Source organism: Phalacrocorax carbo, chromosome 4 (genome assembly GCF_963921805.1).
Source record: "Phalacrocorax carbo chromosome 4, bPhaCar2.1, whole genome shotgun sequence".
NCBI classification, from domain to species: Eukaryota; Metazoa; Chordata; class Aves; order Suliformes; family Phalacrocoracidae; genus Phalacrocorax; species Phalacrocorax carbo.
This window is the reverse complement of record NC_087516.1, coordinates 55078240-55092232: the sequence shown is the minus strand read 5'-3', so window position 1 is coordinate 55092232 and position 13993 is coordinate 55078240. Positions and strand designations below refer to the sequence as shown.

The 13993-nt window shown below is 40.1% G+C and overlaps 1 protein-coding gene across 1 annotated transcript in view; it reads left to right on the top strand.

The window, feature by feature from the left end:
* TSPAN5 (tetraspanin 5) overlaps positions 1–13760 on the top strand; it is an 89258-nt gene extending 75498 nt beyond the window's left edge. The window contains exons 3-8 of the mRNA XM_064449997.1: positions 140–286; positions 2171–2341; positions 4321–4446; positions 7595–7642; positions 7766–7882; positions 8446–13760. Of these exons, the coding sequence (XP_064306067.1) occupies positions 140–286; positions 2171–2341; positions 4321–4446; positions 7595–7642; positions 7766–7882; positions 8446–8511 (675 nt within the window). The 3' untranslated portion in view covers positions 8512–13760. The remainder of the gene's footprint in view (positions 1–139; positions 287–2170; positions 2342–4320; positions 4447–7594; positions 7643–7765; positions 7883–8445) is intronic.
* Positions 13761–13993: the final 233 nt, after the last annotated feature.

The following is a 13993-nucleotide window of genomic DNA, read 5'->3' as shown; positions in this document are numbered from 1 at the left end:
TTAGTTGTGTTTTCTTCCTGTACTGCCAAACACTTATTTGCTATAGTCTTCTACCTTTTTAAAAAGAAAAATGCAAGCAGAATTTGTGCAACTGAAAGCTGAACATCCTTGTTATCCCTTGGCATTGTTTCTTCCTCAGGGCGTGCTGTCCAATATCTCCTCCATTACTGACCTGGGAGGCTTTGATCCAGTTTGGCTCTTCCTAGTGGTAGGAGGAGTTATGTTCATTTTGGGATTTGCAGGATGCATTGGAGCTTTGCGTGAAAATACCTTTCTTCTCAAATTTGTAAGTAGCCTTTGCAACTGGGGCATTCATCTGTTACATAGCATAAGTCATGTTCTCTGTTCCTGCTTAACTGTGTAAAGTTTGGAAATGTCTTTTGGGGAATGGAAGGTGTTTTCTGATGTGAGAGTACTGTTTTGTGAACTGCTTTTGCTTAACTCTTAACACTTTACAGGTCTTCAGTCTTTGGTGCTTACTGATTCTTTTTTTTTTTTAAGGTTCGCAAATATTGACGGTAGGAATCATAACATAGAACTATTGCTTTTCATATAGATATAGCCTAATATTTTGCTTTCTTGTCACAAAAAGAGAGAAATTTCTGCTAAGAATCTGCATGTTGAACCTTGAGTCCATAACAAGCTGTCTGTGAAATATGACCCATGTGATTTCTGCTGTGCAAGTGCTCCTCATGGTACAGAGGAGATAGGACTGTTACGAGGGGTTGCTTGCTGATATCCTCAGTTCTGTACTGCTAATTTGAAAAGGCTTCATTACTTACTGTCAGTGCTGGGGCCTGAGAGGGAGAAGGGGAGAATGTGCCCAGGGTGGGTAAAGGAAAAATAGAAGTTGTTGTCTTGAACTCTGGGTTGGACTGTTAGTTGGGGAAGGAGCTGCTGATATACAAACATTCCTCAGTATTCAAAACTCTTTTAGCTAAGTAGCCTTGTTCTGGTTTTTGAAAGCTCTCCTCCTGTGGGCTTTGAAGATGAGGACAACAGTATCACGTTCCATTTTAGATAGATTTAAAATTTATAATAAAAACTCAATGTTCTTTCCTCCACCACACCCCAACTTGCAGAAGTGGGCACAGCCTGGGTAGTAGTTGTGGCTTCATAACCATTAACTCTTTATATATGTGAAAAGGCTTCCAGTGAAACAGATGCCTTCAAGAGGCATATTTGGCTCCCACAGACATGTTGTATAAGGGAGGAGGTAGTTGGGAATTACAGTTCTTGAGGCATTTATAAAGCAGCTTGGGACAGTTTTAGCTTGCTCTTGTCTTGCTTTAAAAAAAAAAAAAAAGGCAGGGGGAGCTATTGTAACACTTTTTTTCTCCTCTTCCTTGCTTCTCTTAGCTTGCCTAAAATGAACCCATCTGCTGTACCAGAAATAGCTTCCTATACAGCAGCTGCAGGAGAAATTAAAAATGCATCTGAACAAACACAGAGAACATATTAAAATGAAACTCAAAGGCACAGTTGCAAAAGGGATGGACTTCCAGTATATGAGGACCCCTGTGTGTTTTAAAACAGTGTAGACTCAGTGGAGATGCTTAGAGAAAGTGGCAGATCATTAGTAATGCCTTTGGCATCCATTGCATTTGCATTAATCATAGAAGCCTCATTCGGTTTTAATGTGGATGTGAGTCATTCAATAGACATTCTGCTCTGACTTAGTCATTAATTAATTTCTGCTGTAACCAATTTTTGCTTTCTTTGCTTATGCAAAGCTTTACCAATGAGGGTGTCTAAAGAAAAAAGTAACTTAGAAAGCATTTCACTGGTGCTCCTGGTTGTTTATGCCTTTGAAAATGTAAGTGCCTACATAGAAATTTAAGATGAGTTTTCAGAAGCCCCTATAGGTGGTAAGTAGCCATCTCTGTTGACATTTACAGTGAATTCTCTTGGACGTCTTTGAAAATCCCAGTGGAATGTCCAAGGTTTGAATTTGTTGGCATTTTAATTGTTAGAGTAGAACTAAGATTCTTGTACTACAGCCCTAATTAAAAATTGTGTATTTTTAATTTAAAATTTCCTGTATGCTGGAATAACTTGAACTTGCACTGAAACAGGTAAGGCCCTAGCACTGGACATAATTGTGAGCCTTGAAAATCAAGTTTTTAGTCATAAAGCAAAATAATTTTAACCTTTTTCTTTTTCTTCATAGTTTTCTGTGTTTCTTGGAATTATTTTCTTCTTGGAGCTCACTGCTGGTGTTCTAGCATTTGTTTTCAAAGACTGGATAAAGGACCAGCTATATTTCTTTATAAACAACAACATCAGAGCGTATCGAGATGACATTGATTTGCAAAACCTCATAGACTTCACACAGGAATATGTAAGTTGGACTGTTTATTTTTTTGTAAATCTTACTTTAAAGAAATACCTAGTCTATTTTTCACTTCCCAACTGTTTAGTTTCTTCAAAGAAAAACAGAAATACTCTAGCATATAATACTTTGGAATACATATATGTATATTTCTCTTCAAAGGTGCTGTGTGTTTGTAGAAGTTCTGTAAAGTGGCTTATTTGTTGATGTATGGCTGAGTGAAACAAGGTGGAGAGTTGGGGTGACTTATTCTTGAATAAGCTTAGGGATAGTGCGTCAAATGTACATCAGTGTCTTGTGTTCAGTTTTTTGGAGCATATTCCATATGTATATAAAGATATTTTCGGATTCTTGGGGGGAAGGGTGTTCAAAATATTCTATTGTAGGAACTATCGTATCTGTTTTAAAATAAAATAGTCCTTTTCTAAGCTTAATTTGGTTCTGAGGTGAATGTTGGTGTAGTTTTAGCGACGTTAGAGGTGCTACATCACGCTGCAGAGTGGCAGAGATGTTTAGCTGGTCTGAGTGGAACTACAATGTTATTTCTTTTTAAGTAGACTTAATGCAATCAGCCTAATGAAGCGGGCAGCTCAGGTTCTCACCGGAAATCTCTAAATGTTGCTACATCTGCACTTGGGAGGGAAGGGTGAGGCAGAAGGCGCACACGCTTGTGTGGGTTAAGATCTGTAACATATCAGCATGCATAAAGGAGTCTTGCACTGACATTTGCACACAAGTTATTTTTTTATTACCACCTTGTTCCAGTACTCAATTCTGGCCTGTGCTGATGAACTCCTCTTTGAATTTGGCCCCGCGTAGCTAACATGGTTAAGTGTTGGTTGAAATAATGTTTGCTAATTTTTGTACATTCTGCAATTAAAATATTTTAATTCAATGTTTCATTTGCTTCTGTATGCCTTGGAGGGGTGGGGGGAAATGACAAGTGACTAAGCAACAGGATGTGGATCCTTAAACTGGTTTGAGGCTTGTCCAGCTGGGAGAAGGTCAGAGGTCACCACAGTCTGAAAGCAGTGGTCCACTTACATGCAGCCAAAAGGCTACAGTCCAATTTTGCAGGCACTACATAAAACTTGCTCTCCGAACTGGATAAGTAATCTTATGCTGTCCTTGACTTATCTGCTAAGTCTGGAGAGCAAGCTACTTTTTCAGCTAGTAGAGATAATGATTGAAAGCAACGTGTTCAGATATTGCAGAGGGAACTGTGTTACATCTAGAAAGAGAGAATTGCCATCCCAATGCTTTTAAAAATGTGGTCTCTTTGCTTTTTTTAATTTTTATTTTTAAGTTGACATAGATGTGTTCATTGGGCTAGCTCCTTAAATGCTGTAAACCATCAGTGCTCCACTGATCTTCAGTCCATTCTTTGTGTGTTCAGCAAGATTTAAGTTATTTGTGTTCAGCATGTTTTGCCAGAGACTAAGCCTGCTATTTGGCATACTTTTTGAAGGATTCTCTCTGCCTTTGGTAAAGATGTTATTTGTGCAATGTGTGATGCTCAGGAAAAAAATGTGTTCGTACTGTCTCATGTACAGCCAGGCAAAGATTTACCCCAAACTTGCAAAAGGAGTACCTATACCGGTGTAGCCCTTGGAGCTGATTAGTTTTGTTGACAACCCAGGGCACATTAGATTGGACAGAATATCATACTCGTGGCTCTACTGTCTTGGGACCTGAGCTTGCAGGCCTGTGCAACTCTGTAGTGTTGTATAGGCTTATCAGCTCGCTCCATGGGTTTTTCTCCAGAGAGCCATGTTGTAGGGTGTGAACTTTAATTGCATGATAATTTTAGAACAACCTACAGGTTTGGAATGGTCTCTTCTTTTAATAACAAAACCAGTCAATGAAACCAGAGGGAATCTCAGGTTTTGTTTTGAAAGCTAGAGGAAAGCTGGCAGCGATGATGCATGTTACTAATACTGAGATTTGTTTGTTCTGAAAGTCAAGAAGCTCTCCTTTCTTTGTTGTAGTGGCAGTGCTGTGGGGCTTTTGGAGCTGATGACTGGAACCTTAATATTTACTTCAATTGCACAGATTCCAACACAAGTCGAGAGCGCTGTGGTGTGCCATTCTCTTGCTGCACTAAAGACCCTGCCGTAAGTGACAGTCAAGAGGGTAGGATGGGTTTGCTGCTTTGATTTTTAAATCACTTTAAGATTTTTATTTTTTTCTGGAAGTCAGGCATGATCATTGCCTTCTCACCAACCTGTATTGGTTTTTTTTTTGTACTTGCAGCTCAGCTTAAAGGTAAGCTACCTTTTCCTTCAGTCAGCAAAAATCCTGAGCTAACTTAAGTCTTCATTGTAAGCTGTTTGCTGCTTTTTATTAGAATAAGAGAACCATGGGCTTGGCCGTACATACTAATTTTAGCAAGTATAAAAAGCAGAAGCCCTTAATGAGTTGAAGGATATGAGCTTTCAATTGAATATCATCAGGATATTTCATTCACTGCCCTAAAGAACAGCAACTCTAAGATCAGACCCTCTAAAGCAGGTGTTACTCATTATTTAATGAAGTGTCCAGAGGCTGCAACCAGTGTGACCCAGCTTGTGGTGGGTATGGCAATGAATGACACAGTCTGTGCCCTGAAGAACTGACGTATGTTTGCATTAGAATCTTGAGTTTGCTATGGATGTTTTTACATGCTCTTTCTTAGCCTTTAAAATTACTGCTTGTCCTACAGTCACCTGAGATCAGACTTGAAAGGTCAGAAATTGCTTGAGGGAACAGCTCTTTGGTAAATGTTCATATCTTTTTCAATAGTTATAATTCTGGATAATCAAGCAGAAGATGTTGGAGCCATGCATTACTGGTACAGGCATGATCAAGAATGACGGGTAAAGTGTAGGGACGCAGCTCACTGGCAGTGAAAGGCTTGGAATAGGGATGGGTGTGTGCATGGAAACGGTTATGTGGCTAACACTGTGTACATTTGACCTTCATATAGCTTAAAAGAAGCAGCCTGTGAGTGCTTGTATTATCTAGTAGTTCAGCTGTGGCTTTTTCTCCACCTGGAGTGACTTATAGTTCCTTAAATATGAGTCTAGCACTGACTAAAGTTAGGCAAGTTGCCAACAGGCACCTCAGGTGCTTCCTGCCTTGCTAATGCGACACAGTCGCTGCTCCCAGCATCCAGTCGCTACTGCTGCTCTCCCCTCTCTTGATAAGGCACCACCACTTGCACAAGCTGCATTCTAGTTCCTTTGCAGTGAATGTCTTCACAGTAGTTTGAATCTTTCTCACAAACCTTGCTGAAAACATTTTAATGAAATTTAAAACAAAATGTAGCTTAGGCTCAAGCATTAGATTATGCTTAGGATTCCCTCTACTGTTTGCCTGTCTGGCCTCCCACCCACACAAAGAGGTCATCACAACCCAGTTTTAAAAATATAGTTGTTATAAAACCAAACCAGTGACAGCAGTACAAGGTAATCCTATAAATACATAATCCATGCTAAACTTATCTCTCTCTATGTGTATGTGGTTATGCAGTTTCTTAGGGGGTGATGCAGCAACCAGAGATGTAACTATAAGCCTCATTCTTACTCATCACAGGGAAGCAACATGCTTAATTGTCTTCAAAATAAACACTAAAAATAATAATATTTCTAAAAATATTAGAAGTCACGCATATAATGGATATAATTGTAACCAAGCTGTGACTGGTTCAATTGCAGTAAACAACACAGGTTAATTCGGTGGGAAAGCAAATTTGTCCCATTTGGGATTAGGATGCAGTGTTGGACTGATGCAAAAAGTTATGTGGATGCTTTACTGAACAGGACTTTTAGTTTGGCTTTTAGTTTAGCTTGAATCAGGAAGGGGTAACTTTAAGGTAGGCCAAAATAAGTCTCCATTAAAACAAATTTGGACTCCTATAATTCACTTTGCTGTGGTTTAGCAGGTTGGAATGTTCCAAATTCCTGTGCAGGGAAGACCTAGAAAAGTTTATTTTCATTTCGTTCTTCATGCTTTCTTTCGATGAACAAATTTTAAGGCTAAAGGCAGAAGACACTGATGATAAAGCAAGTAGGCATTCAGTACAAAGAAGAAAGCTTTAAATCCCTCTGGAATCTTATGTACTTTTACTGTCTGGAAGTGTGTGGCACTGTTATTTTTAGATCTTGGAACAGAAGCATTCATCTCATTAAAAGATACAAGTTGCTCGAATCTTAAAGGTCCATTAAGGAAATCCAACTTGGGCAACTGACAGGATGTAACCTGTTGATGTACTTCCTGCAAAGTGAGGAAAACACTTAAGAGGATCTTTAGCTGCTGATAGGAGGAGATATCTTTTTCCGTATGGCTGCTTTTTGAAATCTATTTCTCTCCTGGCTGCTTTTCTCACTTCCCACAATTTCATTAAATCATGGTGTTCAGTACACCTAGCTAAGATTGACTGAATTTCTCACTTGCTTGAGAAGTTCCTCCTCCTGCTTACGGTTATTATATAAGCCAGTGACTTAATATTTTGCTGCCATTGTGGCTGGCACCAAAAGTAGTTGCTTCATTTTATTGTCCTGAAATAACTCTGTGTATAGAGTAAATACAGCTTCACCTTCCAGTTGATAGCACTTGTTCACTAGGAAAAGTCTGCCATAGCCTATTTTATTGCCTGCGCTTTGGGAGTACTAAAACAGAGGCAGTAGGGAAAAAACCCCTCCTTCCTCATTGGTATCAAGTTCCTGTAAGAACAGGCAGTAAGAACACATTACCCCATCTCTTCTTTTTTGTCCCTAGTTTTTGGGAAGGAACTAGGTACTGTAGATATTTCTATAGGCATCCTTGGTAAGAACTTGCAGCTTCTGCAACGGAACTGACCCATCTCCCCCCTTAATGCTGTACTGCCTGAACCCAGAAAATGTTAACCATAGTCTTGGCATATTTTTCAATATAGGCAAAACCATTTCAGCAGAAGATTCTTTCACTGAAAATTCCCTAATCCCTTTACTTTGACTTCTGAATGCTTGCATCTGGAACATGGAGTTCACCCAGGTGGAGGGGCCAGTTTTCCCAGCTTGCTGCCCTGCCAGCTGAAAATATTTTTAGACCATGTGGTTTTGTTTTTTGCAAATAATCGATAGCACTGAATGGAAGAGGAAGGTTTTTTAAAAAAGCAATATGGTAACCAAAGTTAGGGTGATTGTCTTATTGCACACAGGACCAACTCTGGGGAGCTGGGAGAGGGTGTTTGGGAGACACATCATCAATTACCTCTCTTCTGTCTGTCTCTTTCTCTCCTAGGAGGATGTTATTAATACTCAGTGTGGCTACGATGCAAGGCAAAAACCAGTAAGCACTTTTTTTTTAATGTGGTATCTTAAGGTTCTAAATTCCTTTTGCAAAGCAGGTTATTCTACTGATGGGATAGTTGAAAGTAATTATCTCTGTTTTCTTCCCTCTTCTCCTTGGCAGGAAGTTGATCAGCAGATTGTTATCTACACTAAAGGCTGTGTCCCTCAGTTTGAGAAGTGGTTGCAGGACAATCTTACCATAGTTGCCGGTATATTCATTGGGATAGCATTACTGCAGGTAAACATCGTGTTCCCTGTAATGAGTTACACAGAAGAACAACAGATAAATAGAATATATTTGGGGGGAACTGTATGTGAGAACTGTAAATACAGTGTCAGGTTCATTGGTTTTAGTGAGGGGAGCTAAATGCACGAGGCTTTCCTCGTGTTAAGGAGTACTTGAATTTTTATCTGTAGGGATGCACTTTTTTTTTTCTTGCACTTTTTTCAACTGCCTGCAGGTCAAAACTAACATTCTGTGTTAGATAAAAGTTATATAGAGATCTTTAAGCCTGTAGAGACCTACTGTTTCTGCTGGTGCTTAAATGAGCAGTGGAAAGCCTTTACAGTTGTTTTGGGAAGCAAGTCTAGAACTGTTCAGTTTCCCAGAACACAGTGGCACTATAAAAAATACTGGGGTTACAGGAGTGTTTTGATATTTTTCCTTCTTCCAACACTTACTGTTAATTTGATTTCTAACTTTCTGTTGCTTACTTTCATATCAAAGTTCTGTATAACCTAAAGAGTTTGTGTGAAAGAGTTGTCTGATCCTCCAAGTGAATAAACTGTTGTTTCTTCCAGATATTTGGGATATGCTTAGCCCAGAACTTGGTTAGTGACATTGAGGCTGTCAGAGCCAGCTGGTAAAACTGCTGAAGTAACCACAACAAGACACTGGACAACAGAAACCCTCCGAAACCTCCAGTGTGTCGCTCCGACACCAAGCTGTATGGACATGGGTGACAGGGAAGCCATCTCTCCCAAATAGTCTCAAATCTAAGTTCCTGATATTGCAGTGAACTCATGTTTCTTTGGGGTGGGGGAGAGAAGAGTGGGCTATTGATAATCTGCTGCTCACTGACAATTTTTTCTTTTAAACCACCAGTTTGAAAGCTGTTGAGCCGTGAATCTCTACTGTATTCTTGATCCTGAGTAACAAGTGGACACTTTTTTAAAATTGGTGTATTCAGTGGGACAGAGTTGCATCGTTGTAATCTGTGGATATGCTGTTTATTCTTCGTGTCATGAGCTCTTCGATAGCTGCCAAATATTCCCGAGATGGTCTCTCTCACCACCACTCTGTAAAGGAACAATCTTGTTTTCACAGCTAAAGATAGCTACAGGCCTAAACCCATCAAGCAGGAAGCAACTTTCTATGCATCTATTGTACAGTAAAAAAATTGTTTTTAAAACAAGGGAAAAATTTTTTTTACGCAAGCTTCCAGCCATCTCCCTGTAGTACTTTGAGGTTGGAATCGGCAAGCTCACAGGGAGAATTGCCTAATTTTATCAACATCTTTCTTCCTTCTCCACCCTTGTGTAAAGGGAAATGAGTTTTATATTTGACAAACAAGGGTTGTAGAGCCTTTGGTTGCTGCCATACCTTAGGACATCAGTTTCTTAAGGCAAGGATGGGATATAACTGTATAAATGTATGAAAGCAGTGTGGATGTTGGGTCCAAGTGAATAATATTATTCAAAGAATGAATTATATATTAACTTAAAAAAAATCAAAACATATGTATCTGATATGGCTAAATCTTTTGTTTCTCTTGAATTTAGTGTAACCTAAGGTATTTAGGGATCTCACTAATATTAGTGCTTTGATAAACTTGTGCAAAACTTCTTTTAAGATAATTTCTTGGTCTGTTCCTAGCTGAGGCTTTGGTTCTTTTTTTTTTTCTTCTTATTTTCTTTAATTCTCTTTACTTGCATGAGCTGTGGAGTAAGAATTTGTGACACTCCAGTGCTTTAAATCTGTGCATATGTTTTAATACAGTCTAATCCAAACTTATTTATTGGTAAATGCATGTGATTATGGAAAGATCATAGCTCATTCCCTTGGAAGTTGGAGAGAACTGCTTTTGCCAGAGTAAATGCTTACCTCCAGTGAACAAATCCTTGCGATGGAGATGTCTCCCTTTGTTGCTCTAAATGCATCAAAAAGCTTTCTTGAAGCAGTGGAGTAAAAGAAAGTTTTAAAACAGAAGCGCTTACTAGGATCAGCCAAGACAGACTCTTTTGAATTGGACAAAAGAGAGTAGAATTTGGAATAAAGCACAAATAATGGAAGAAGAATTACATCAGACTCCATCCAGCTTAGAGTTTTTGATTCGTTCTTCTTCACTAAGAATAGTGAACTTACAAACCTGACCATGGCTTGGGTAGTTTTATTGCACTTTGTATAAATTTAGCTTGTTGTATGACCCTTCTCAGTATCTGCAGAACCAGTCCTGGAAGCTGTGAGCTCTCAGCTCCTGCTTTGGTCAGACAGTGTGGCAAACGGTGTGTCGCACCTCTTTGTAAGAGCTTAGCATCTTTCTTAGAGGAATTTCCTAAAATGAAGTATGTGGAGTAGAAGTGATGAATGCATTGCTTTCAAAGCTTCCCTGTTCTGGGGGATGGATAGAAGGCTGGTCTGATGACCTATTAAGGTCCTATGAGTCTTAAGCGTGTAAGTATATGTGCCCTTGCACACTTTGCCTTTCTGTGCTTTAGTTAGCAGTGTTTTCTTTCTCTCTGAAGGCTGGTGGTTGGTAGGCACACCGGCACCCTGCAGATGCCTCAGACAGTGCTGTTGTCCTCCTGTCTTTGAGCATTACCTCATCCTCCACTGACTGGCTCTGAATCAGGCAGCCTCCATATCCTTTGGTATCTGCTGTTAAAGGCCAGCCATGACTCAGAGTAAATTTTTTTAAAGCCTTTGAAAGCAATTATAATTCACTGTCCTTAATAAAGTTGGTTCCACCTCACCACAGTGTTATGTTTTTCTTAGCCACTCCTCAGCTTGAGGAGTTACTGGTGTTTGTTTCCCCTCCTAAAATGGGCACACAGTTTTGCCTGATAGCAGTAGGACAGACAGATCATTAGCACCAGCGTTGCTGCATTGAGACAAAATGGTGTGGGGAGAAATCAGGGAAGTGTGGTTGAGGAAGTAACCCTCCACCCAAGAGCCTTGATTGTGACCCAGTGCGTTTGGTTTGGAGGAAAAGAGAAAAAGGTCTATATTACAGAAACATTCCTTGTTGCCACTGATCTTGAATACTGCTGTTGCTGCTGTGGGCTTCTGAAGGCAACTTCATTCTTCTACTTGAATTTCTGCAGTTGTACTGTATTGGCCTTCTGTCTTGTCACGCTGTTCTCTGAGTTCGTCTGCTGGACGTGCTGTTGGCAGTGTCAGACTGATAGGAAGGTAAACACTCTGAGGTGAGCAAGTCTTGTTCTCACTACTTGCACATGTACACACAAATGTGCAACACTTCTGAGTCCCAGAATGACTGACTGTTCGTATAAAAACCACTAAATAACTTATTTTTCTAGAGCTTGTCTTTATTGCTGCAGATGCTGATCCTGCCCCCTTCCCCGTTCCCAAGAGATGCTCTTATTTTCCTCATTTTTTGCAGTTTTTTGATGGATGCATACTGAATGTTCAGGATTAGCTGCCTATATTGCACATTTAAATCCCACATTTTTTGTCTACAGATCGGGTGAGATGTCCTACAAATGCCCCATCGGCAGCTACTCAGCAGCTTAGGTGTCCAGTTCGGGAAGCTTGTGGGAGGCCTTGGAAATCAATCTATTATTGTCAGAGCCTGCCAAATGCAAGCAAGTTTTTTTTCCAGAAAATTTTGTGAAAACTTCAGGTGAGCTGCAACTAGAGCACAACTGCTGGGCACATTTTTCTAAAGCAATAAGATACGGTAGGCGGTATGACGACTTGGTAATTTCTGGCCTGCCTGGTGTGGTGATAGGGTAGATGTGAGTTCAGAGGTCAGTCTAATTATTTTTAATGTGCAGTAGGTGTTCAGAAATTTGTTGTCAGACTTATGGCCCTCGTGGAGTATGAAACAGCTCTGTTTGCTGGGCGATTTGTATGGGATGGTGGCGTTGCTAATGAGAGGTCTGGTAGCTTCAGCAGTAGCCCTGGCTTTGAAGCCATTTCCAAACTCCCCACTGAGCCCTGCCAAAGGGCTCCTCTGCTTTCTAAATACTCTCTGTATTCATAGGCCTTTCTGTTGTTTGATCTCTCTGGTTGTTTTGGGTGGGGTTTTTTTGGGTTTTTGTTTTGTTTTTTTTTTTTTAATTTTACTAATAGCCTAATGGACAAATGTTTCATTTGTCTCTGTCTGCTTCGGTAGCAGTAGGATCTCTTTGCTTCAAAATCCATAATTTTGATTGTGGCCCTTAGAGTTTGAAGCCGTGGAGATGCTTGCTCAAGTGTACTCTGTCCTGAAAGCTGCCTTCTCTCCCCTTTGAGAGAGATGCTAATTGTAGTTCTGGTGTGTAAATAGTGTTTGAAATGTAAATAGTAGCATGCAGATAAAACGATTCTTGCACACGACTGCTTTTCACCCTAAAAGTGTTTATTATAGGTATGAAAGGTGTCCACCGTGGGAGTTTGCTGATGAAAACCGAGTGGCTGTTCAGGCTTTACCTCGCCCTGGAGGTGAGGCGGGAGTGCTTTAATCGCCTGCCCTCTAGTGTCTCCCCGGCGGACGTGCAGCGGGCACCCGAGGGAGGCGAGACCCCGGCCAGCCCGTCCGGCTCTGCTTGGTCGCGGGATCTCCCTTGCCTTTTCCCTTTGCCACCTGGCATTAGAACAGCTTTAGGCTGTAAAATGGAGGGTCGGTCCCCTACCAGTTAAGGGAGGTTGCCATCATTTGCAGCAGGACTAAACATGGTGCTATAAGAACTGTCCTGGATGTTAATCTGTCTTTTTATTGCTTTAGAGATGCCCTTGGTAAAACTGACTCTGATTAACAGTGAGGGTTACAAGAGAAACTCTTGTGTGAATTTTTGATGCCGTTTCCCTTCTTGCTGTGTGTGCCTTTTGGGTGCATTGAAATGGCAGTTCTGCAAATACCTAGGAAGGAGATCAGATCTCAACAGGTGTCAAGCACTGTCAAAGGTTCCAGTTCCTCCCTCTCATTTTTCTTTTCTCTCTGAAACTTTTCCAGATAACTGTAACTGGTCACTAAACTGTCTAAAGCAAACAAAACAAAGCTACCCCCTTGGATCCATTAGCTTCCAAATCTTGCCACTTGACAAAAAGAAAAAAAAATCTGTCTCCCTTAACACACAGCATAAAATTAAGTGTTGTAACTCCTAGTGTGCACCAGGCAGCATTGCTAGCTGTCGTTTGTGTTTTGGCAATATAAATGTGTTAAAGCTCCATCTATGTGTGTTCATTTTCACGCTGTGTACGTAGTAGAGATGGACCTGATATTACCCCGAGCTCTGGGGAGATTGGGATTGGGGTTTTGTGACTCAGGCCCATCTCTGATACGTATATTGCAGATTAGTTCCTGTTGAATTTCTCTCTGGTTCATCCTGGGGTGTACGGCAAGGTGTCGATATTTACCCTTTGTGTATCATTCCTTTTTATATGAATGTACTCTTGTGTTCCTTTTTTATCAGTTGTAAAATTGATTGTAAAAGCCAACTACACTTACCGATGGGAAGTATTGCTATAACAGAACTGCATGCCCTGTAGAGTTTGACTTGAGCTTTAGTTTTCTGATTTCGGACTGGTTACCTTCAGTCTAGGAGAAAAGCATAGATCAGGTGCATAATGTATTGTCATCTTTAGCATTAGACTGTGGTATTGTATCACATGCCGATCTCAATGGATGTAACTGGAGTCTACTTAGGAAGTTAATGCAACTTCCTAGTAATTCATTTAAAGCTATTGAAAGTGGTCTTGATCATGCTACTTGTGTTCTTGGGTTTTTGTTTTTTAATAGAGGCATTTTTTAGGAATGTTTTAATACACTTATGATGGACAATACAATAGTTTTAATAGTTGTGCAGTATTCTGTATTTACTTGAAGTAAATCATTTTATATGCAATTTGTTAGATAATTACAATTTTATAAATAAAATTGCGTGAAATATGATGTTGTGAATGTGTACTCTTGATGTAGCACTTAACGTTAATGGTACAAAGATACGTTCATACAAAATTCCTCTAGAAGACCTCCTGCCTGCCCTCCGCCAAACTGACAGGGAAATAAATCCGAAGTCTCTCATATACAGTGTAGAATATTGTTCTAATTAAGTCACGAAACACATTGTCACAGAACACATTATCACGGAGCCAGCGCCTGCCCTTAAATGAATAATAAGCAAA